The following is a 25,978-nucleotide window of genomic DNA, read 5'->3' as shown; positions in this document are numbered from 1 at the left end:
ACCGGCACTTCAACTGATTCCTTACCCCATCCTACGCAATCCTATGCATGCACATAATCCTGATGTTCCACATTCTCTCCTTCCGAAATCTGATATTGATTCCGTCTGTCAAACGTATTTCGTTCGTCCTGGCCACGGCCCCTCTCCTCAACCTGTCTACGATCACCTCCGCCACCTCTCGTTCCAGTATAACCTCCTCTGGACCTTCCACTTCCTCGACCACGCTGACTACGCTGCTCCCGAAGTACCGGACAATCTTCGGCCCAATGCCCAAACTCCTTACAATAAGCACACTGATCCTCCGCAATGTCCGTACGACCATACGATGCGTTTCCTCCACCTCGTCTACCTCTATCATTCCCTCTACCCTGTGTTCCCCGAACCTGCGCCAACATCACCTTCGTTTTCAATTCCTTCGCCTTTTTCTCTACACTTTCCTTAGCCTCCACTTCCTGCCGCTCATAATACTGAGCCATAGTTAACAAGGACGCAGGGGTCGCCGTGGCCCAGGAACTCTCACTCGACTTCAATCGCTTTGCGATCTCCGGTAGGAGATTGGCTACATACTTATCTACAAACAAATGCCGACCCGTATCATCAGTTAAAGATTGACCACTGTAATCATGAAACGCCTCCTCGAAGCGTGTAAAGAAATCTGAGACCGTTTCATCGGGTTTCTGCTTGCACGACGTTAACATGGTCCAATCAATCTTTTTGGGGGGAACGAGCGTTTTCAATTTATTCAAGATAGCTGCCGGAAGGTCTAGAATTAACTGACAAGGCTTACATGCTGGTTCTCTGTCCAAATCTGCAGCATTTATGTCTTTCCATGTCCCCCCCAATATCGTTTCATCATTATTTTTACGAATTTGTCTCCACATATCAGGTGGTAAAATTAGTCCAAAAAACAAATCTATATCCACAAGAGTCATCACACAAGACGATATAGCCCCCTCCACCCCCTCATAAAATGCCGCCGGATTCTTTCGAAGATCAGGTAAAGAATTTTTCAATGCCATGACGTCTGCTCTATTCCATGGCGTATATACCCAATTATACACAAAATACCCTTTCGCATCCTTGGACAATTTATCATCATCCGTACCTTCCCCTTTTGGTGGAACATACAAAGGCGCGGCTTCACGCATAGGCATAACATGCAACGCAGAATTCTTATCTGAACCATGGAGAGAACACTCCTTAGCCTGCCCGTTATTTCCCAAGTCGGACTCCTTTTGCCTCCGTTTTCGTTCCTCCCGCAATTGGGTTGTCTCATCCCGCAGCTTGATCAATTGCTTGAACAGGTCGTCAATATCTGAAAGATCAAAATCACCTTTAGCTAAATTCTCCCGATACACTGACAACACTTTAGGCTCTAACGTATCAGAAAGTTCACGATATGCGTTTACAACCTCATCCGCCAGACTGGACAGAAAATACATTAATTCAAGATCCGACCACCCTTTCTTTTCTGTTAACAACTGTTCCTGAGTAACACAATGCTTATTCACTTTACGAGCCCAACTGCGTAAATGAGCGGACCTCTCCGCAGTAAACCTGAGAGCCGATACCCCCTTCTGACTCGACTGATCCTGTCCATCATCCTCGGAATCCGCAGCCGGAGCCGTCGGTGAAACGTACGGAGGCGGTGACCGATCTAACAAAGAAAAATCATCAATTTCATTATTAAGGACAGGATAAAGTGGTCGGCGAATAGGAAACTGACCGGTCGTTTGCAAATTACGTTCCCGTTCCTCCCTTTCTTTCTTCTCCTGAGCCTCCTTTTCCTCAAGCTGTAAAGCCTTATCCCGAGCAGCCTTGCGCTGCTCTTTGTCCGCCAAGGCAACCTCACGCTTCATTCGCTCACGCGCCGCTTTCTCCCACATTCGCACGCAATCAAACATGTTTTGTCTAGACCTGCGTTGAAACATACATTGCTCTACAAATTGTATTTTACTTAAATCATACGACCCGTGTAGAGGCCATTGCAATTCAGGATCGGCCTTGGTGTATTTATGCCATAATTTACTGTACATAATAGGGGGAAGGCCAAGCTTTATGTACATGTCCCTATTTGGAGTTCCCTCTGGGGGAGCCGGCTGTGATTCCGCTAACCTAATTGAGGTACCTTCTCCCAGACAACACATTCCTCGGAGTGTGCTGAAAACAGGCATGTTCAAAAAGTATCACGAAAGCGTGACACCGGACAAAATGGCACTTACAGTTCTCCACACGATTGTGCCGCTCAAAGGAAAAAAAAACAAAATTAGAGAAACATCTCTACATGCCTGCCTATGTGAAGTGCACTACACATATAAGTTCAAAGATCACAAATTCACAATATTAGCTAACTCAAATCAAAGTTCATAGGACTCGGCAAGCGTCCGAAGACTACCTCACCGATCACAAAGCACAGATTTTCAGTAAGCGTCCGAAGACTACCTTACCGAACACAAATCGTAGAACTTCAGTAAGCGTCCGAAGACTACCTTACCGAACACAAGGCTTACCAAATTCTCAAATGTCCAGATTCCAACTGCCAAGGTCTTGTAAGCCAAATCAGCCAAACGGCACTTTCTCAGTGATGCAGACACTTCAAAGACTCAGTCGGAGACCGGCGCCACCTGGAAGGTCAGATCGGAAGGAAAGGAAAAAACACAGTGGCAGCCAAGACTCGGGTCACTCGTGGCAGCGCGCGCCCATGGCGGGTTTCCAAGCCTTCGTCACGACCTCTCCTTCGGGCATCCGAGTCGCCGATGAGTCCCTTCGTGGTCGCCAATTGAAGTATTTCGGGGTTCCCAAGGCCTACACGCTCCGGAGATAACCCACTTACACTCAAGAACTGTTGGCACGGAAACTGTAAAAGGCAAAGAACAAGTTTATTAAGACCCCATGGGGTGGTGGTACACTCAAACAGCACCCTTCGGTAATGCAAGAGGTATCACACCGAACATCGGTGCAACCTCATATTATATACAGTTTTGGGGCAATAAAAGATAGGCGGCACAAGTTAAGACACATTTTCGAGACATATATGGTCATGTTTTGGAATACTGCCAGCTCATTGGAGGGGGGCACAACTCCGCTGGTCAGTTTGGTGCACATTCCTGAAGATCTACGGGTCAGTGGAAGCTGCGCATGTGCGGCTTGACCAGTACTAAAAATAGCCTGTTGCTGGGCAGACAAGAGTGGTCAGTAGAACGGGCAACGGACTAAAGGGCACGTCGGCCACGAGGCCGCTCATGATCTAAGATGGCCGCCGCAACATTCAAAATGGCGTTTATCATATATAGCCAAGTTAAGGAGGACAACGTGTAGGTTCAGCTAATCGCTAATGCGAACGGGCCAATTACGACAATCTGATGGAATATTTTGCGGCTGAGACTGTATTGGGACTTGATGGAGAATTAATGGTAGGGTGGTATCCTGTTGGTGATGAGCGGGTTGCCGGGGAAGGGGGCTACGCGCTTAGTAGGGGATGAAGGCGCGGGGCACGGGCTCCGCTAGCTGGGGTCGGCGGTAACTCACCCCCCTTGGGCCCTTAAGGCCTACTGTGGTGGAGACCACAGGATAGGAGAGTGGGAAGTTGGTTCAAGGTTTGGATGGGGGCTGACATTGGGTTCGTGTGCTCTGTCCTGGGGAGTGGGGTTTGGGTAGTTTTTCCTTTCAGGGTGTGTTCGGGGGGGGGCAACTGCTTTGGGGGGGTTGTGAACCTTTGTTATTTGAATCGGACTGTTCGATGTTGGTATGGGGACATTACCTAATTTGAAATGCCTGACGTGGAATGTCCGGGGGCTGCGCACTATGGTTAAACGCCACAAAGTACACGCATACCTGGTGCGTAGGGGGGTTCAGATCGCTATGCTACAGGAAACTCATCTAACCAAAAAAGAGTGCGCTGCATTGCAAAAAAGATGGCGGGGCCAGGTGTTCGGCACCACTTACTCAGCGTATGCCAGGGGGGTGTTGATCTGGGTGAGGGCGGGGATACCATTTCAGGTGCTGAATCAAGTGGTGGACCCTGATGGTCGGTTTGTGGCGGTGGAGGGGAGGCTGTATGGAAGGGATGTGGTTCTCTGCTGTGTGTATGCGCCGAACACTGATCAGGCTCGATACTTTGAAGGCCTCTCTGGGTCCTTGGCCTCTTTCCTGGCGGGCCCGATAGTGCTAGGGGGGGACTTCAATTCGATTACGGATGTGGCTCTGGATAGGTCCCATCCCCCTCTGGTAGACTCCCCGGTGCGCAGGTTGGCCATGCACAGGAAGGATTGGCAGGACAGATGGGGGTTGCTGGATGTTTGGCGGGAGCAGCACAGAGACACCAGGGATTATTCCTTTTACTCGGCCCTCCACGATCTGCATGTCAGGATAGATTCGGTGCTCTGCGGTGGGTCCCTAGCCCCATTGATTACCCATACGGATTACCTGGCTAGGACCATCTCGGACCATAACCCCCTATTGGTACACATTCAGTGGCAGCGGGAGCGCTCAGCGATACCAACATGGCGGCTCCGGCCGGAGACGCTGGAGGATTCAGTATTCAGCGATGCGGTCCAGCAAGGCATTGACAGCTATTTTGGCGAGAATGAGGGCACGGCCACGAGTAGATCCACTGAATGGGATGCAATGAAAGTGGTGGTGAGAGGGGTGTGTTTGGGTAGGTTCTCGAATGCTCGTACGACTGTGTTGAATGCACTCATGAAAGCGGAAGAGACTTTGAGGGACTTGGAGCGCCGCAGGCCGGCCAGGCCGGACTTACAGACCCAGTTATTAGAAGCGAAGGAAGTGGTCGCCACCGAGACAGAACGTTTGAGGTGTTACGACTACAGGCAGTACGTCATCAGAGCGCATGCAGAAAGGGACAAGGTGGGCACCCTCTTGGCCAGACTTGCTAACCCGGAACTTAGGGGCTGCCCGGTCCTTAGCATTAGCAATGCCCGGGGGGAGATGGTGTACTCCCAGGCAGCGGTGTTGGAGTGTTTCCGGGCATACTATCAGGAATTGTACCAGAGTCAGCTGGGAGTGGAGGTCCAGGAAATAGCAGAGTACCTAGGGGAGAGGCAGCTTCCGGTCCTAGACGAAGAGGACGCGAAGGAGCTGGGCGGCCCGATTACGCTCACTGAAATACGGGTGGCCATTAAACATATGGCTCGTAATAAAACGCCCGGGGTGGACGGATTGCCGATTGAATTTTATCAACAGTATGTCAATAGCCTGGCTCCCAGGCTTCTGGTGGTGTACACGGAAGCTTATGAGGCAGGGGGACTGCCTGGGTCCATGCGGGAGGCCTTGATTGTACCGCTCCTAAAGCCTGGCAGGGACGCAACGGATGTAAGGTCCTATCGCCCGCTGTCCATGCTGACGGTCGATTACAAGATCCTGAGCCGAATCCTGGCTACCAGACTGGCCCCACACATGACGGGCCTGGTGCACAGGGATCAGGCTGGGTTTATACCCACGAGGAGCACGCCGCAGAATATTCGCCGCCTGGTGGGAATAATGGACGCCATCTTGGATGGGGAAGGGGCTCCGGCGGTTCTGTCCGTGGACATCGAGAAGGCCTTTGATAGCTTAGAATGGTCTTTCCTGGATGGAGTGTTAGAGAGGTTTGGCATGGGAGAGGGGTTCCGCCGGTGGACGAGGGTCTTGTATGCCTCGGCGACGGCGAGGGTGCGCTTGGGCGGTCTGGTGTCTGCGGCATACCCGGTGGGTAGGGGCACGCGACAGGGGTGCTCCCTATCCCCCCTATTGTTTGCTCTGGCGATGGAGCCTTTGGCGGTCCATGCGAGGTCGGATGACAGGTACGCGGGATAGTCAGTGGCGGGCAGCAGCATTATATATCGTTGTATGCGGATGACCTGCTCCTGTACCTCGGCGACACGGCGCGGGCCCTGGAAGGAGCGATGGACCTGCTATCGGAGTTTGGCCGGTTATCGGGCCTTAGGGTCAACTGGGCGAAGACCTGTGTGTTTCCACTGAGAGCGGAGTCGCCCGACCCTGGTCGCGATTTGGGGGTGGTCTGGGAGCCATCCTGCTTCACCTATCTGGGAGTCCGCATCTATCACGCGGCTGCGGATCTATTGGAGGGCAACATTGGTCGATGTGTCCGAGCACTGAGGGGCAGCATGTCCTTCTGGTCGACCCTCCCGCTGACGGTTCTGGGTAGGATCGCTCTTTTAAAAAAGTGTGGCGCTCCCCCGCTTCCTGTACTATTTCCGGACGTTGCCTATCTGGATTCCTCAGGGGATCTTCAGAGACCTGAGGACAATGATTATTGGGTTCCTATAGGGGCATGGCCGCCGTAGAGTGGCGCTGAGCACGCTACTTTGCCCCAAGATAGAAGGGGGTATGGCTGTGCCCGACTTCGAGCTATATTATTTGGCGGCGCAGTTACAGGTCCTCACGCAGAACGTGGCTAGGGTGTTCAGGGGTCCGGAGGAGGACCGAGACCGGGGGATACAACGACATGTGCTGTCCTATATTGTCATGCAGCAGAGACTTGAGTTACGGGGCCTTACTCTGAAGGAACGGACACTCCGGCTGTGCTGGCAGAGGAGCCTTAGGAGAGCGAAGGCGACCCGGCCCGATGCACCGGAGATCCCGATCGGCATGCTGACGGCACTGCCGCACGGGGGAGATTGGTCACCATTGCTGGATTGGGAGGAGGTGGGCCTACAGGTGGTGGGTGACCTGTACATCGATGGGGCTCTGGCACCGTTTGAAGCGCTTCGGGACCAGTTCGGGCTGCCCGACGGGGGGTTCCTCCTGCACGCGGCGGTGGTGGCTGCTATACAGAAGCACTGGAAAGGGGGGCTCATGGAGCCGACCACGACTATGGCGTGCCAGTATGTGGTAATGGCGGCGGGTACGTTTAAGGCTGTGACATGCCTCCATAACAGGATGCTGAATGAGGGACTGGAACCGCTCCAGGGGCTCAAGGCTAAATGGGAGGAGAGTGTGGGCCGGCCTATCCCGGACGCGGCGTGGGGCCACATCTTGCGGCGCAAGTGGAAAGGCACGAGAAACGCGCGCTTCCAGCAAGTGCATTTCTACGTGCTCCATAGGGCCTACTTAACTCCCGAGAAAATACAGCGGTACTTCCGGGTGCCGGACGCCCGATGCCCGCGGTGTTCATCTCCGGGGGCGGACATGGATCATTTGCTCTGGGGGTGCTCGCACTTGGAGGCCTACTGGGCGGAGGTGGGGGACCTCCTCAACGATGTGACTGACAGGGAGGTGGAATTTGATATGGCGGCATGCTTGTTGCTCTGGTTCCCGCACACCAAACACACCAAGGTGACGAGCAAATTTATTGACCTGGGTCTGATGCTGGCGCAAAGAGAAATAACGTGGCATTGGAAGTCCAGGGGTGGGCCGTCACTGCGTAGATGGAAGAATGAATTGCTGCGATGGTCTGAATGTGAGAGTGTGCTCCGGATGAAGCAGGCTGTTAAGCTTGGGAACTGCGGGGCGAACGCAAACAGAATTGTAAGTTACACTGTAGTGGATCCATCCAACACGTCGGGATGAGGCATACACCTTTAGCAGTTGCCAGGGGGGGGGGGGGGCTTTGGGGGGGTAGGTTAGTGGGAGTTTGGGGTGGGTCGGAAGCCAAATAGCTGGTCGTCTACTGGGGCGCCTTGAGTTCAGTAGGCCGGCGGGGTGCTGTGCGGAGCGAGGAATGGCTGGGGGAGCGGCCAGGCATGATAGACCTACAGCGCTTGGGGTGGGTCCCGACGTGGACAGTACCACTGATTATGCAACTGGGATGGCTGACGGAAGCAATGTTGAGGGTGGGGGGGTAAAAGCAGATACGTAAAACGACATATCAACCATGGTCCCAATGGGACGCGCACTGTGATGTGTTCCCACTGAGTGGAGTATTATGCCGCCCGGCCGCCGGGATGCGGGCTGAATGGCTGTGTACGATATACGTTTTATTGTTGACCGGGGGGGATGTCACGAGTGGACTGGTTGACTAATTGTATCCTGTGGTTTCTAATTCTGCAATAAAAACAAATTTAAAAAAAACAAAAAAAACACCCAACTGCAGAAACGCAAAATGCACTTCACCCCTCCTAGGCAGGATTCCGAGTTGAGTATAGCACTAAAGTCACCCTGCTAGCCATCACGGAACACCCCCGCCAACTCCTAGAAAGGGGTGTCATGGCCACATTGATTCCTTTAGATCTCAGTGCTTCCTTTGCCATTGTCTCTCATGACAAGCTGATCTATAGACAGGCTCAACTTGGCCTTCAAAATACGACAATTGCTTTGCTTAAATCTTTTCTGGCTAACCGCACCTTTCTTTTTCCACCAGCTTTAACCTCACATTCACTCACCTGGGGTGTCCCACAGGGATCTGCTCTCAGTCCCATTTTTTTTTTACATCTACGTTCATCCTTTTAATGGATCTAGTGGAAAGCCATGGTTTGACTATATTTTCCATCGCCTATGACACCCACATAATTTTCTCTCTGTCGTCTGAACAGAAAGCCGGCTCAGAAGATCTTAACTCCTGCCTCCTCAGCCATGTTGCCAACTGGATGAACTTTAACTTTCTTAAGCTGAATGTGGATAAGACTGAGGTGCTAATATTATGTAAAGACCCACAGCTTTGGGCCCCCCACCACTAACCATCCAACAAGGTAAAAAGTCTGGGTGTCTGGCAGGACCCCACCCTGTCCAGAAAGTTGTAGGAAGCCAAGATTACTTCCTCTTGTTTTAGCACAATTTGATGGCTCAAAAAGATTCTATGTATGCTCCCCTTCTCCACCCAAAGAACAGTCATTCCGGACATGATTCTTTATAGACTAGAACATGGCACCATCCTTTATCTGGGCACTGATAAGGCAGAAATCGGGCATCTTCAGCTGGTTCAAAACACTGCAACACAGCTGCTATTCCGGCTTCCCAAATACTTTTCAGGATCAGGTCTTCTTCACTACCTTCACTAGCTTACCCTGGATAAACGCATCCACAATAAGGCTCTCAGCTTTATGGATAAAATCAAGTACCACATCGGCCCTGAATGTTTACAAAGGTTAGCTATGCCATATCTGCCCTCCCACACACTGCTTTCAAGTCTCTTTTCTCATTGCCTAAATTTAGACGTTCGTGAATAGGATGTCGCTCATTTTCTTTCATTGGCCCTCACTTGTGGAACACACTTCCTGAGTCAATCAGAGGTTACAGTTCTCTGATCTTCTCTGTTCTCTGAAAAACATGGCTATTTTAGGTCACACATTCAGGTTAATTACCTTTGTCCTCCAGCACTGGGAAACATCACATAATTAATGATAATAAAAATAGATGTAGTGATACTACAAAAAACTCATTTAACTCAAGGTAAAAGTGTACTGACACATCTTAGGATGCAGGGCCACTGCAGTGCTGCAAGCTTCACCTTGTATGCCCACAAATTACTTATATGGGTCGACCACAGAGCTGGGATTAGACTACAAGAGGTGTGTGTGGACGGTGGGAGCAGCTTTGTGATAGCCCTCTGCTGTAAAGAAGAATTGGCTATAGGGGGTTAGGGACCTAATTATGACGATCCGCAGTTCTATCACTTTATCAGTGCTACTACTCTAATGGAATGTTCTACCGCAAATCTGGGCTGTGGGGGATTTTAACTATGTATTAAACCTTCAGTGTAATCATTCAAAAGGTGTCCCCGCTGACCCTCTGCAGGGGCAAGAGCATGCTAAGAATTTGCTGACTGAACAGGTTTACTGGACATATGGAGGCATCATTCTCCTGCTGAAACTGGGTACACACACTGTAAGAAACTGGCTCTATATATACTGCACTGTAGTGTAGTTCCTATATTCCCAATAGGCTCTGCGCATTGGAATAATATATCCTATAGATTTGACGTAGGACTTAGGTCAGCAAGTCTCTATCGAATATACTGAACTTAATTGTGTGTGTGCCAGCTAGCTCAGAGGTCACTAGAAACTTTCTTGAATTCACAAGAAGGAATTAGTTTCTGACAACTGCATAAACATGACAACTTTGTTCCACAAGAATAAGAAAGTATCTCTCCAAGTCGTGGGAACAATAGATAACTATTTTACTCAGTCAATCGTGCATGCTTCGTTTCTTCAAAGTTGCAGAGGAAAATAGAGAGACGGGCGTTTCAATAAAAGGGGTTTATTGAACAGTCTTCTTTCTCATGCAAGAGAGGTGAACTGCTACAATCGTTAGACAGAATGCAAAGTATAATTCGTACAGCGCAAACTGTAATATTAAATAATACTTTAGAAGCATGGTATGGTTTCTAAGCGATGTAAAAATACATACATAAATAACATAGGCTAATGTACTCAACTGGTGCTTCTAAAATACGCCTACCCTAATGTACTTAACCTAGGTCTAGTACGCTGGAGGAAGTAAGTGTTGCTTTAGCATAGGTTTCGTTTTTGCCAAGAATCTACCAAAGGTTTCTCTAGAATCTTATCAGCTCCATATGTTATAATGAAAGAGGTTTGGTATCTCTGTCTCGGACTCAATTTCCCAACACCCCGCAAGGGGAGTCAGAAACACTGGAGCTGGATTCTCGTCAGGAGGATATCAGCTGCTGTTCAGTGCGTCAGCTGGAGAGTGGGCTTCCTTCAACACTTGTTGTGGCGAGCTGCTTCGGGCTAGTATGTCGCCGATCTGCTCCGAACCACTGTACTTTGCCATAGCAAGTGAAGGTTTATTTATACCTTGAAGGTGTTTAGGAATTCCAGGTTTTGATGTAAAGTCTGGGATATGAACCCCTAGGGAATAGTTGTTCATTGTAAAACTAACTGAGTTCTTGGAGAAATCAATAGTCAAGCAAGGGGAAGTCCCTAACTACTTAAGCTGGTTTTCCAAGAAATCGTTGTGACGTTTGGTGAACGGATGGAAGTAGCCATGCCTGTATTTGGTTAGCATGGGCTATGCCTAAATAAGGTCGGGATTTCTATGCCTATATAAGGTCTACGTGAATTGTACCTATATCAGGGCATGAATCGGGAAAATCCATTCAGAATCTAAAACGCCATACAACAGCACTAAATTGAGGTACAGTGTGAATAGAGTCCAAGGGTCTCCAGAGGTTAGCCAGAGGTTAACGTTAGATAGAACCTTACTCTCTAAAGTGGTAGCTTGGTCGAGCAGTAAGGCAGTATCAGAGGACAGTGTTTGGGAGCATACAATGCAAGAAAGGGGGTACTTTCTCACACACACTACTCAACAACACATGATATTCATACCCATATAGTTGCCTGGTTGGTCTCGAAAAGTCTGGTCTCCCTTATCCACAAATGTGAAAAGCTCCCACAGACCTATCCTGTTTACTCACCAGTGATATTGGAGCTAGAGCTCCACACACGAAGGACCACTGCCTTAACTTGGCAATTTCCCCTTTATTCCTTATTGGATACCGAATTCAAGGCTGAAATAGCACAAGCCATTTAGACATTCTTTTGCAATAACGTGGGAACTGTTTCATACCAGTCTGGGAGGTCGTTAAGTTTTACATTAGAGGTATTACAATAGTCAAACATGTGAGGGTTCTGAAATCACTGAGAGATATATTATCTTGTCTAGAAAGGGAGATCACAGAGATGAGAGGAGAAACCAGAGTTCAACTGATGACCGTATGATAAGGGTGGTTAAGACCAAGATAAAGGAGTATCTTGAAACAGCTAACAGGGAAGTTAAACACTTGGGCAAATATTGGATAACATAGATCAAATTGCTGAGAGCTTTTGTGGCTACTACGCTGATCTGTATAGCTCATCGCAGCTTCAGACGAAGATGCAATATCCGACTACCTAGTGCATATAGCCATTTCTTGGCTTACTACAGAACACAGGGAACATTTTATGACATCTTTACATCCAACAGAAATACGAACTGCACTCAAAAGTATCCAGTCCTGGAAAGCACCGAGCACAGAAGGCCTTACAATGGCTTTCTAGAAGGCTTTTCAGGATTTGTTGACACGACAGGTTGTCGAATTGCCAGAGGAAATGGTGAAGATATGAACTATGCCCCCCTCGATGTGAGAGCCCTCAATAGTTTGTCTCCTGAAACCTGCTAAACAACCAAATAGCTGTTTCTCTTATAGTCCTCTGTCCTTAATAAATGTCAACTCTAAACTATACGTCAAGGTATTGGCCAATAGACAAGCAGCAATATTGCCCGGTGTAATGTGCCTGTAACAAGCTGGTTTTGTTCAGTGTCGTAGTTTCACATACAACCTTAGTACAGTGTTTGGCACTATCCAACTAATTGACCCAGAGATCAAGGCGGCTGCTGTATTTTTAGATGCCGAAAAGACATTGTCAAATACGGTATTATGCAGGCTGTGTTTCGCTGTATCAGCATGCAGGAGGTGTTCCTACGACTGATCACAGTGCTATATACTAAATACACAGCCCGGTTCCTTGTGGGCAATGTTGTAACATCTCCAATTATGATCAATAGAGGCGCCCGGCAGGATCGCCCCATGTCATCCTTATTATATGCGCTTTTTAAAATGTTTTAAACATTTTATTGTAAAAGTCTTCGCCGCAATACACAGCCATTCGCCTACAACCCTGGGGCCGGCAGCTTATCTATTTAAGGCATTATACACAGCTTTGTAGCCCACATCCCGGAGGCTGGGCAGCAACGCTATTCCGGATGGTAGCCTTCATCAGCGTGTCGTATGCGAATGCTGAGCACCAGCAGTCTTAAACATTGCACAAATGTTATAGCAAACAGAGAGATGTCAACACTAACCACTGCTCTCAAAACACCTACTATGTGCATCAATTTTAACTCTAAAGCCTATGTACCATCGTCCATCTGAACCCAATCCCCCTGCTAGTAATTACCAGTGTCGTCCAGTTACCCACCCAAGTCATCGGCGCCATCTGTCAGTCTGTGCTCGTCCCCTCGTCTCATAGACAGTGTGTGTCCATGTGCGCGAGACAGCTTATCTTCTTCGGTTAGGAAGCAGCTCGCTGAAGTTCTCCGACTGTTTGCAGCGGTAGAGGACATCCTGTGACCACTGTGTCACTGCAGGCAGTGGACCCCTCATCCAACACATCGCTACTCTTTGCTTTGCTTTGCCATCAACAATCCCATGTCCACTAGTCTACGGATCGACCTCTGCAGCGCTTTGGAATATTTCAGCAATGCCACGATTTCAGGGGAAATCTCCGAACCCACTATTGCGCTTAGCTCGCGATGTACTTTTCCCCAATACTCGGAGACGCCCGGGCAACTCCATGCCAAGTGCATGAAATCGGCTGACGGGTAGCGACATCTATTTCAGGTTGCCTCTTCCTTTACGCCATACCTTTGCAATCTTTCTGGAGAGTAGTGCACTCTATTAATGTATTTGAAATGTATAAGTCTGTGTTTGCAGTGCAGTGATATACTTTTCGTGTTGCTGCAGCAATAAGACCACATGGCATTGTCTATTGTCATGTCCAGATCGCTTTGCCAGGCCAATCTGGCCTTAGTGTACTGGTGTGGCCTGTGGGACATTTCCAACTTATATATGTTGGAGGCAGTTTTGCGAGGGGACTTTTTTAGAAGTAGAAATTTCTTTATTTAGATATAACACAGATATCTTTAAAAGAGGATTACATAATTTGCATTATATACAACTCATTAAAAATGAAAACAGCAAGACAGTCAATTAGCCAGCCATAATAAGAATAAGGGTCTTTCGCATCCTCAGCCTCCTAGATCCGTAAAAAACATTTTTTAAAAGAAGGATAAAAACCAGAAGAAAAAGTAGTACAAAAGTTAAAATCTAATATACAGGGAGCTTCACCCCATTTTCTTTACTCTCGCTAAATTGGATATCAAACATTTAAAAGACGACCCAATTTTCCTAGGGGTACTACACATATTCTTTTCATTTCATCCCCCTAGAAGTTTGGGATGTATCGTAAGGATCATTAAGTGATAAAATGGAAAAAGAAAACCAGAGGGAGGATTTAGCAGGACCTCTTTAGCTTAAAATTGCGATATGCTTGCTGGATGAACTTTGTTAGTCTGATATTTAAGTCAGTGTTTTCAGAGTTCAGAGCCACAATAATGGCTTGCCTGCAAGTTCAGACGCCCAACCTGTTCCATTCGGCTTTTAGTTTGCACCTGCGTTGGAGGTTGAAGGCTGGGCAGAGGCAAACCACCTGTAACAATGTTTCGGCTGTTTTACCGCACCCTCTGCAGGTTAGATCTTCTGCCGTGCGTCTCCAGGGAGGTAAGTCTTGCAGAAAACACCAATCACCCATTCTAATGGCTATAAGGCTACGTTTTAGATACAGTGAATATGTGCAGGAAAGGTAAGCGGCGGGGAGTAGCCGACTGTAAGAATTTACAAGGGCCCAAGAATGGCTGCGTTTTGAGAAGAGCGCTTTGTCTGTGATGAGTGATCTCATTCTTACACATTTTTTGATGGCGATTTTAAACGCTGTCTGACTGGGGTTAAGAGCCCATAGGTCACCTGCTGACATGTGTTTGATGTAGTCCTTAAAAAGGCGACCAAACGTTCCACCTGGATTTTTCTGGGAGATTTCTAGCCAGACTAGGGATTCTAATGAGCCTGGGTTAGCCTGTCTCAGCTTGTGACAGAGGTTTAAGTATGCACCAATATTGAAAACCTCATAGTTTGGTAGCCCAATCTCCAGTCTTATCTGTGCAGCAGATGCAGAAGTTAGCAACTGGAGGACCTTTTTATAGATTTTGGTGGTATGTTGGTTTAGGGCCGTATTCAGTTTACCCTTGAATGACTCTATCCCGTATGATAGGGTGGGGCCGATTTTCGCTCTCAGGACTTCCAAGAGGGGCGAAAGAGTTGGACCTGAGAGGTTTTTCGAAAGCTTGGTTAAAGATACTGCAAGAGTCGTGGCTTTAACTGCAATCTCATGGCGCTGTTTTAAAAGGTTGCCCCTTGAATCCAGGTGGACACCAAGATATTTATACGATTGACCTATTGCGAGGCTTATGTTGTTAAAGGTCCACCCACCGCAGACATGTCGTTTCTTCCCAAAGGGAACTACTTGAGTTTTCTTTAAATTGACTTCTAATTGATTCGCTATTGTGTAGCGAAGCAGTGTGTCAAGGAGCCTTTGCAGCCCGACCCTGGTGAGGCTGAAAAGAACAAGGTCATCGGCATATAACAGATTACTGAGTGCCGTGCCGCCCACCTTTGGAGGAGGACTATTGGTTTCATCCAGGGTCAGCAACAGATTTGCTATAAACAGGTTAAAGAGCAGGGGGGCCAGCACGCATCCCTGCTTTACACCTCTCGTTGTCATAATTTTTCATGTGAGATGCGTGCCGGACCCTAACTTCACTCGTACCCAGGTGCGGGAGTGAAGTTGAATCATGGCCTCCAGTAGTTTGTCAGGGATCCCCCACTTCCTTAGCTTTTCCCATAGAGCCGCCCTAGGAACCCTATCAAATGCTGCTTTGAAATCGACAAAGCAGCATAGCACTTTCCTGGATGTTAAGAGTACTTTGTCGACGATGGTTGACACTGCTAGGAGATTGGTCATAGTCCCTGAGTTGGCAACGAACCCCGTTTGATTCATCGGAATCCGGTTGTGTTCCATTGCCCATTGCTTCAGGTCCTCCAAGAGGAGGCCTGCATAGTGCTAAGCCTCAATGTCCAAAAGAGCAATGAGTCTGTAGTTGTTAGGGGCAGCGCAGGATCCTGATTTATAAATTGGATGTATTATTGCACCCCGCCATGAGTCTGGGATGGTTGCGGCTCTCAGGGCGTAGTTGAAAAGGTTTGTTAGAGTTCCTGACCAAAAAGCTATATCAGATTTGAAAAGGTTCTGTGGCAGGCCGTTTGGGCCCGGTGCTCCATCTGATCTTGCTTTAGTCACAACCGTCGCTACTCTGTCTTGGGACACCTGAAAATCCATATTAAGTGAGCTTGGCAGCTCAATGGGTGTATTCCGCTGGATGCTGGCCCCGATCACGGTCTCTCTCAACGGACCACATCCTATGGGTCCTAGATGTTCTGGGGACCTGAAGTGGTCTGTGAAGAATGATGCCCATTCAGACTCATGGATATTTGCTGATCCGAAGCTAGTGGTGCTCGGATTGGTGTGATTAATTAGGGCCCAGAACTTTCTTGGGTTTTTGCTCTTACTTTCCCACACCAGTTTGCACCAAAATTGATTTTCCTGTTTCTGTTTGTCTTTGAAAATCGCCAGCCTAAATGACTTTTGGGCAGCTTGATAGAGATTTAAACATTTGCTGTTCCCAGGATATTTTGCAAGTGACCGCAGGGCCTTATTCCTGGTTTTCTTAAGTAGCTTTGACTGTAATGAAAGTTTAAAATTGTGATGATGAGTTGTCCTTTGGGCCTGCTGTATTACTGGAAAACAGTTAGTCAGATGGGAGCACAGCGTCTTCCATATTACGATGGGGGAGGCATCTTGATCGTTTCCGCCTTTTATACATTCCATGCATACCTGTAGGATAATTGGGCTGATGTCATCGCTCCACTTAAGACGCTTAAGATTTTCCGTATGTGTTCCCCGACACGCTGAAGGTGCGGGTTTGTGCTTCACTGTGTTTGTGTTAAGGGATATGACCTGGGGCCTGTGGTCGCTTCAGAACGTGGAAGGATACAGAAGCTGGTCAGACAATGAAGCAAGTCCGCATTGCAAATGGTGTAATCCAGATAAGAGTGTTTGCTACCATTAGTCCAGGACCAATTCGGGGGATATCCCCCGCCGACCTGCCATTCATTACCAGGTAGCTGGCGCTGTAGAGTTTCATCACACAGACCTCACCCAGACTGCAATAGGCTTGGTTGGTTGGTTTGATTTGTGTCAATGCCTCAGTGATGGGGAATAAGAAGGGCCCATCGGTGTCTGCTAATTCCCCCTGAAATAAGTTGGTATTAAAATCCCCTGTGACAATGCAGTCTGAGTTGGGGTGTTCCGCAGCTATGTCGCTCATTATTTCCGTTAGGCGTGCCAGGTGATCTTTTTTTGTACGTGTGTTGGGGTTGATATATTAATTTAAAAGAAGAAGTGGGCGCTGTTTTCGCCACGAGTTAATTTTGACCCCGAGTAGCCAGTCTTCCTCGATGCTTAATCGTGAGATTGGGCCTTTTAAGTTATTTGATATGTATATTGAAAGGCCACTTTTGGCATGGCCGTAGCGGCTGTCGCTGAGTGCGGGTTTCCATAGTTCAATATAGCCAATGACAGGAAATCCTTCTGTAGCCCAGGTTTCCTGTAGGGCTATTACGGCATGCTCGCATAGGAAAGAAAAAGTATCAGGGTGCGTAATTTTCTGATGAAGGCCGCTAATGTTCCAAGAACATATAAGAAAGATGGAGTCAGCTTCTGGAATAGGAGCGGTTATAGATGGAACTACTGGTGGAATTGGCATTGCTTGGAGTTTGTGGTTATGGGTAGAACACTCTACTTCAGAAGGTCAATCTGAGCTTTTGGTTGACAAGATTGCTGGGAGCCATTCCCAGCCTAGACTTGTGTCGGCATTGGAGACCACAGTTGGAGGAATTTTATACAGTTCCTCGGATCCTGCCGCGTTTTTTAAGATCGAATACGGTCTGAGATAGGGCGCTGGTCTGATAGTACCAACATTTCGAGGAGGTGTGGGCTGGGTTAGTAGGGAGATGGGGTAACCTGGAGTGGAATATGGATACACTCTAATGCCCCAGTCCCGAAGGGTGGTCTTGTGGTTCAAAAAGGCTCCTGCCCAGCTGGCCGACTTGAGTGACACTAGCGTTACCTCGGACGGTTGGGTGCTTCTTGGTGGGAGAAATTCGATGGATTCTATGTCCTCCGATGCCAGGCCTGCGAACCCCGGGATGCCTTCCACAAGTTTTATTATGTTAGATCTGTTGAGGATATCTTGCCGACCCCTTGATTTATATTCTGGTGCCAATAAGATGTGGAAGAGTGAGGAATCATTTTTATTCTCTTCTTTGGGTACGCTTGGGGCAGACTTGTTGATTTTGTTAGTAGACAGGCCTGCGTCTGATTTCTGCTCCTGTTGCATTGGACAATTAGGAACCTTCAATGAAAGATGACTGGTTTTGGGCACAGTTGTTTTTTGGTTGTAAATTGTTTTAGTGAGATTCATTCTTGATTTTACGGTGTCCACGCGGGGAGGGGTTGTGGCCGACACTGGGTTAGATTTTATTAATGTAACTGTGGGCCTTGTTGGGCTCGGCTTAACGGTTTTGGTCATTAGATTTTCCATAGCTATGCTTGATTCTTCAGTTGCTGCTACCATAGCTGGTTCGGTTAGACCTTGGGTACCCCCCGAGGATGGCTGGGTGGCGCTTGCTGGTAAATCCCCTTTTAATTTGGAGGCACTGGGACTTGTTAAAGTTGGTGGGACATCCGTCTCACTTATGGCTTTCTTATCAACTGCCTTCGCAAAGAGGGGAAAGAAGTCCTGGTGTGTGGCATTTGCTTTGGCTCTTGTTTTGTTTCTATGTTTGCGCTGTCGTTTGCGCTCTCTCTTGCTGCATGGTGGCGGGGGGGCTGACAACGCTTCTGATTTGGAGGGTACCAGGGTCACTGGGCTGGCCATTGACCTGGTCGCAGGGTTATCCATGCGGGTTGTGTGTCCGGTGGGAGCCCCGGTGTTTTCACTCGTCACTTCAGTTAGGTCAGAACCCGTTGTTGCTGGTTGGAGGTGTCCGCTTTTTGGCTGATCATTTAGCTGGTTTGTACTTGGTCTGTTCCACCACTTGGCTTAATGCCTTTTTTAGTAATGGGCCATGGGTTAGCAGGGTCTTGGTCCGTTACCGATAGTTTTTGCTGTTGCAGACCAGAATTTGTGGATGAGTTACCCCCCTTCAGCGACTTGACTTCCTTTATGACACTGAATAGAAAGTCTGGAATCGAAGAAAGTGAATCAATGATTGGGGAGCAACAGCAGACCGACTGTACGAGCTTGGTCGAGGCTTGTGCTCCTAATATTAGGTTGTTCAATTTGTCGAGTTTGTTATCTATCCCTGCCGTGAACAGGGCTAGAGTATTCAAAAGGTCAACCTGCACGTCCAGTTTTGTCCGAGTGATAATTTAATGCGTTGACTGTTTGTTGAAACGTTAGGAGGAGTTGTGGCCAGACTCCGGTTGCTGTTAAGTCTTCTTTGTTGGAATTAATGTTTGGAGTATGATTGGGGGATTTTTGGGTGTTTTTGAAGAAGAAAGACAGATCCGCTAAGAGCTGGTCGTTCGGATCGGTTTTCTTGGCTGTTTTTTGAGGGGATGATATTTTTGCTGGTGGTGGTGAAAATGCAGTGTGCTGAGGGCTTGACACGATGTTGTCGATGCGCTGGGGACTTAACGTGGCCAGGTGCTGATTTGATGTGTTTATGACTTGAGGTGAATGGGACGTTTGGAGAGGAATATTGCACACATGGGGATTTTGCATGTGAAATTGTGAATCTCCTGCCCCCAGTGCCTCTCTGCAACTGTCCTTCTCAATGCTGCTTCATCTCTGCCCACAATGCCAGCACATGCTCCTGCCCCAATGCCTCTCTGCAGCCGTCCTCCTCAATGCTGCCTCGGCTCTGCCCATAATGCCTTCTGATGAACTGACCTGGGGATGTACTAGACCACTATTGCACCCCACAGAGGTATCTTCAATTCAGTGTCCACACTTCAGGAGTGAATTGGCGTCACAATCAAACACTCCCAGAGGTCGGCTGGGCCGGGATTGCGCCCCTGTGCATTGTGTTCCACCGCTCCTCGCTTTCCCCTTTGATGTTTGCCGGGCGGTGCCTGCCTGCGGATCTCGGCCCCCTCTTGCTATCTGTGAGCTTGGAATCACCGCCCACTTACAGAAAACTAGCAACTCGCAGCCGCCGGGCACTACTCACGCTGGCAGTGCTGTACTCCGGTCCGCCGCCCTCGCGGTGGGTGTTCACGCTGTCCCTGCCACTTTCAGCCCCAGTTGGGTGCCGCATATCCAGCGGCCCAGTCCGCATCGAAGGTCACCGCACTGTTTGCGGCTCCGGGAAATTCAGAGCTGGAGTCACTCTTCCTTCCTCCTCTTCCGCCCGGGGCGCCCTTCCGTACAGCTGATGATGGGGCTGCCCCTCGCGAGTCGCTGCTGTTACCAGGCTCCCCGGACTAGGGAGCCGTCCTGAGACCGCGATCCACTGCCACACTAATCCGGATTTAGCTTCACCCCCGCTGCAATCGAGCCCGGGGATCCAGAGAGGCATGGCTGATTCTATGTGAGAACTGGGGCGGGGGAGTTCGGGGAGTTCAGGGTGAGCACCGTGCAGTGCAGCCGTGGTCCGGTGCACAAATCTAGTTTAGGCATATACGTTTGAGCAGTGAGCTGCCGCATAATTTGAGGATAATGTGCCGACGTTATGGAGCTCGAGACTCAAGCAGCCATCTTGGTCTCGAGCAAGCTCCGGATAATTTCAGCATATACTGATGATACATTGTTTTATATCTGCAAACCGAAGAGCAATCTTACACCTCTACTTAGAAAAGTAGTGCAAGTCAGAGGTTTTTCAGGCCTCTGTTTTAACTGGGATAAATCTATAATGTTTCCCTCCCCCTCCACGACGCTGATATCATTGGAGTATCCCATACAGTGGATGACAGATTCAGTATGTTACCTGGGGATATAAATCCACACTGGCCAGGCAATAGTGCTTTTAGATGATTATGGGAAGGCGCCACAAAATGAGTGGAAGATTTGGAGCACTGGATTAAACTACCATTGTCACTAATTGGGTGCATATTCACTTTGAAAATGATAGCGCTAACCAGATTCCTATTTTTGTTCCAAAACATCCCAATGCTTCTGCCACGTGCAATGTTCAATAACCTGCATTCCTTTATAAGGCTGTCTTAGGCAAGAAAACAACCGAGAGTACAGTGGAAAGTACTCACCTTGTCTTACAACATGGATGGCCTAAACGAGCCAGATCTAGAGCTGTATTATAAAGTGGCACAGAGCATGCTCGCATACTACTGGATATAGGACCCACATGACTTACCACATTTAGACATTGTGAGAGATCCTATGGACCCTCGTGCACTCCCTCAGACACTGTTTCGAAACCTCAGACGACACCATAGCAGTCTTGACTCCTTGAATGTTACAGTACAAGCCTGGTGGAGTCTTCTGTGTCAGGAAAAAGGCGTGGCACGAGATTCGCACACTATGGGAATCAGTAAGATGGGAAACTTTTTTCAGGATGGATAGGTATGTAGATGGGATTTGAGTCAGGATAGGAAAAAATGCACCTACAGCTCAAACTTGTTTCCAATAATATAGAGCTAAATATACATTACACGACTTATTGGTTGGAACCTCCAGACATGCCGGCGTTGTCCTCCCTATTGCAGGTTGATGTTCCCATCAATTTGACAGTGAAATTCTACACATTTGCACAAGAAGCACAAAGACCTGTACTGCCAAAGACCCAACTTGATTGGCAAAAATATTTAGATAGGATCATCAGTGACAAATGTTGGCAGTACTGCTGTACTATAGTTAAGATGGTCTCACTAAATGGAAGACTAATACATTTTAAGTATGTCAACCGAGTCTACTATGCGCCAGAGCGACTTTTCAGATACGGATTGCGTGACTCAACAGAATGTCATAAGTGTGGGAGAATGGGTCTGGATTTGAACTTGGTGCGTGGTTTGCCGTGGAGTACATGAGTTCTGGCAAATGGAATTTTGCAATTTGGAGGTCATCCCTAGCGTTTGATCCAATGCTAGCATTGCTGAGCTATGATAGGAACATTGACAGGAAAGTCCGGAGATTGGTCGCTATAAGCTTACTGCTGGCTACACGCCGGGTGGCATGCGATGGGCTTGAGGTCCAGTCCCAACACTCGAGGAATGGCACACAGATGTGGTCTACTGTAACACACAATCAGATGTATACAGTGAAATACTCACATGCCAGAGTCGCCCCAAGAACCATTGAGGTCCATACCAGACTTACCTAATAGGCAAAGATACAGGTGAGATGGAAGGAGAGAATGCAGTGATGACCTTGAATGGCTGACAGATATAGAGCATGAGCCTTATGGGTGAAATTGGTCTACATGATCTTAGAGGTACACAATATATGCCACAATAATCTTGATATATTATGAAAATGTTAATTGCTCTACACTGCTTACCAATGTGTCCTTGATAGGTCAATAGACTACTTTCCCAGATGTATTCTGCTATGGTATTTGGTTCATAGTGCCTTTAAGTATTTATTTATGGACGAAATTGTAACAGAATGACTGCGGTTGTGCCTAGTCTCATAGTATGTTTTCTACATTTTGGCAATCATTAAAACTAAAAAAAAAATAGGTTACAATTATTAATGAAGCCCCGATTGGACACAAAGAATACTGCACTAGAGTTCAGTTTAACCTCAGATCTGCCTCCTAATCTCAGAGACTGCTGAAACAAACTAAACCGCGTCATGCTGTCGAAGTCACTTGATTCAATCTGTCATACATGCACTCTGTGCTATTGAAGATTATATGTTACCATTGAAGGTAACCTGCTTCCTCATTTATGTTCTTGCGCCAATTTACTACAGAATGTATTGGATTATTATGTAGCTTTTTTTTTACTTTACGTGGAAACTTTGCATGCCCCTCTGTAAATAGTTCCGTTCCTCGGTGAGTAATTATCCGATTTTGCTTGTTACATTGTTTCTGTGCCTAGAACCTGGGGCCTCTCATTTTCTGCATGCCACAAATCATAAACACTACAGTATGATGCAAAGTTATGATTTCATAGCAAGTCGTTTCCAAGAACTTCTTTGTACTTTTGTTTGCGCACGTGTTGTACGAATTACCAGTGTTGTCACGCAGCCTTATTGTTTGTTTGATTTGTTACAGAAGTTTCTCAATACAGCAAATGTGATTGTGAAGAAGCAAGACACGTGGGCAGCTGTGAATGAAATAAAGAGGATTGAGGGCGTCTCTCGGCTGCTTCAGTCCACAGAGGCATTCTCACAAGGGCTTAAGATAACCGACTCCATCCCACTAGAGACAGAGACCATCATTTTGAAAGGAATTGTTGTCACTAATGAGACTGTCAGCTATGAAAAAAACTTTGCTTTTGGAAATACAACAGGAAAGGTGTTCATTGCTAACGAGACGCTGGCGACTATTATCAACTCCAGTTTAATTACCATTGCTTATTCCGAGCTGAATAACATTTTGACAGCAACTGACAAAAAGTCTGTGAATGCCTTGGTGATGTCAACTGTTGTGACGAGTCAGAACGGCACTAATTCAAGTGAAGATTTTAAGATATCAATGGCGTTTGATAAAATCAACCGCTCCCTATCTGATGCCTCGTGTGTCTTCTGGAAGTTCAAAGCCAACGGATCCGGTGATTGGGACACAGAGGGATGCAGAGCCACTGAACAAGGAAATCAAGTTATATGTACATGCGATCACTTGACTGCCTTCTCAGTATTAATGTCCTCCTCATCCTCCCCCTCGCCCTACTCAACCCCGCCACCTGGGGGCAATACAATACCGAAAGAAAAAGAAAGGGAAGCCTTAGAGTACATCACTTACATTGGTGTGGGCATTTCCATGGGAAGCTTAGTAATTTGCCTCATAATTGAGGCATTGGTTTGGAAATCTGTTACCAAAAATAAAACATCCTTCATGCGGCATGTGTGCATGGTCAACATTGCCCTATCGCTTCTGATTGCAGATATTTGGTTCATCATTGGAGCAAGCCTCACACCACAACTGTCCAATCAAACTTACACCAATGCAACCACCAGCACATCACAAGCCTGTGATGCTGCTACATTTTTTGCCCACTTTTTCTACCTTGCACTTTTTTTTTGGATGCTGACCATGGGCCTTATTCTCTTTTATCGCCTGGTGTTTGTTTTGAGTGATATGAGTAGGACAACTATGATGGCAATAGCCTTCTCTTTGGGTTATGGATGCCCCCTCATCATATCTATAGTTACTGTAGCTGCTACAAGGCCACAGAACTATTACAGAGAAGGCGATACCTGTTGGCTGAACATCATGAATACCAGGGCATTCCTTGCCTTTGTTGTACCCGCCTTAACAATTGTTGCTGTCAATTTTATCATACTTGCTGTGGTCATCATAACACTACTGAGGCCTTCTCTTGGAAATAGGCAAAGAACAGAAGAGAAGAACGCATTAGTCAAGATTGCTAAAAGCGTCGCCGTCTTAACACCATTGCTAGGCCTGACCTGGGGATTTGGAATAGGGACTCTGATAACAAATACCATTGCGCTCAACGTAATATTTACGATTCTGAATTCACTACAGGTAAGTCTGTGCTGTCTTGCCAATTCTTTAATATTTATCGTTATGCATTGAGTGTAATTCTTTGGATTGCAAACATGATAACAATCTTTATAAAAGGATAAAATGATGGCTTCGAAACATCAGCAAGCTTCATCTCACTGAAATCATCAGCTAAATCATGAGCCTTTGTGTAACTAAAACAAACACTTTGCACATGTCTCAAATGTCCCAGTCATGTGTGAGAAGCTCATCCAGTTCAGGAACTTTTCTTTGCATTCCATGATTTGTTGTCCTGTTTCTTCCATTAGAAAAAAAGCATGCTACAATGTCTAGAATTTGTAGAAAAATCAAGAACTGGATGAGCTGCTCACGCAAGGGCACAAGCAATTTGCCAGATTCCAGTATTTCGTTCTTATCACCTTTTTTTTTAAATACTTTCACTGTTGGTTAAATAAATACCCATAGGTACATTACTTATGAAGTGGTAACTCCGACTTTTGTTTTCCTGGAAAGTTCGGATAAATACCAAGAATTGCATTTTAGTTTCTAATTTTTCCCTAGAAGAGACTAAACGGTCATAGTCTTTATTGCCAGTGACACTTTTAGGTATACAGTTAGTTTGACATAATAACCTGTGATTTCACATTTCTTAAACAGTGCAGGCCCCTATTCACAAACTGTTTTTTCTGGTCTGTTTAATAGTACTACAATAGTACTACTTACATAATACAAAATGCTTTCCACTTACCCAAGTGAGGAGACGTCTGGCTTCATCACTCCTTTATTTTCTATACAGAGATCTCTACCCCCGTTGAGGAGATCTCCGAACATGTGCGCAAAAGTTTAATAAACATTTTTACTCTTCTGTATACTTTACCATGGGGAGATCTCTGTCCTGATGGTGATGACCTCTGCCTATGTTCAAAAACTACTAGTAATAGCTTTACACTCATAAATTAACCTCTTTCTCCTGGTTGTTTCAGGGGGGATGAGGACTACATTTTGAAGTAGCTTTACACTTGGAAATAGTGAATATCCAAAAGTAGTAAAGTTACTCCTAAACATGAGAGTACATTTAAACATGAGTAAATTTGAGCATATAAATTTACCTTAGTCAATAGGGCCACATAAAGTGAATCTGTTGACTACTATCATGCACTTTATTTTGTTTTTCTTCTACAACGTAAATAATTAGTAGCATGAAATGGTTAGGAATCTACCATGACGGGCCAGGATTCGAACATTAAACATTACACAACTCTTGCTATCTAAGCCCTTGCACAGAAAATCCATTGAAATAGAAAAGACAGATCATGCCCGGTTGGGACTCACAAACTGTAGTTATATTTGGTGAGAATTAATTTACAAAGGGCTGTAAATAGAAAACAATTTGGTTGCCATATGAACAGTGAAGTAAATGCCACAGCATCAACGAAACATCCTCTCCACAGTAATAATATAAGCCATAATATCATCAAAAAATGATTTCCCTCAGTTAGCCTAAATTATCATTCAAATATCAACATATAATATTTTGGAAATAATCTAATATTGTCCTAGAATGTCCACTTATCACTTTCAGTCATCATTTGTCCCCATCCCAAGCACTAGATTGCCATTTATATTGATCATATTCTGACTCTAATCATTATGCCTTATTACCAGCATTATTTTTTGGGTAAATAATTAATTATCACA

The 25,978-nt window shown here is 46.8% G+C and overlaps 1 protein-coding gene across 1 annotated transcript in view; it reads left to right on the top strand.

The window, feature by feature from the left end:
• The window catches only part of LOC147707026 (uncharacterized), a 686,292-nt gene that overhangs the window by 582,812 nt on the left and 77,502 nt on the right, over nucleotides 1–25,978 (top strand). The window contains exon 16 of the mRNA XM_086925617.1: nucleotides 22,868–24,301. Coding sequence (XP_086781743.1) covers nucleotides 22,868–24,301 — 1,434 coding nt within the window. The remainder of the gene's footprint in view (nucleotides 1–22,867; nucleotides 24,302–25,978) is intronic.

Source organism: Lissotriton vulgaris, chromosome 6, assembly GCF_964263255.1.
Source record: "Lissotriton vulgaris chromosome 6, aLisVul1.2, whole genome shotgun sequence".
In the NCBI taxonomy this organism is placed as follows: domain Eukaryota; kingdom Metazoa; phylum Chordata; class Amphibia; order Caudata; family Salamandridae; genus Lissotriton; species Lissotriton vulgaris.
This window is presented reverse-complemented; position numbering and strand designations above follow the sequence as displayed.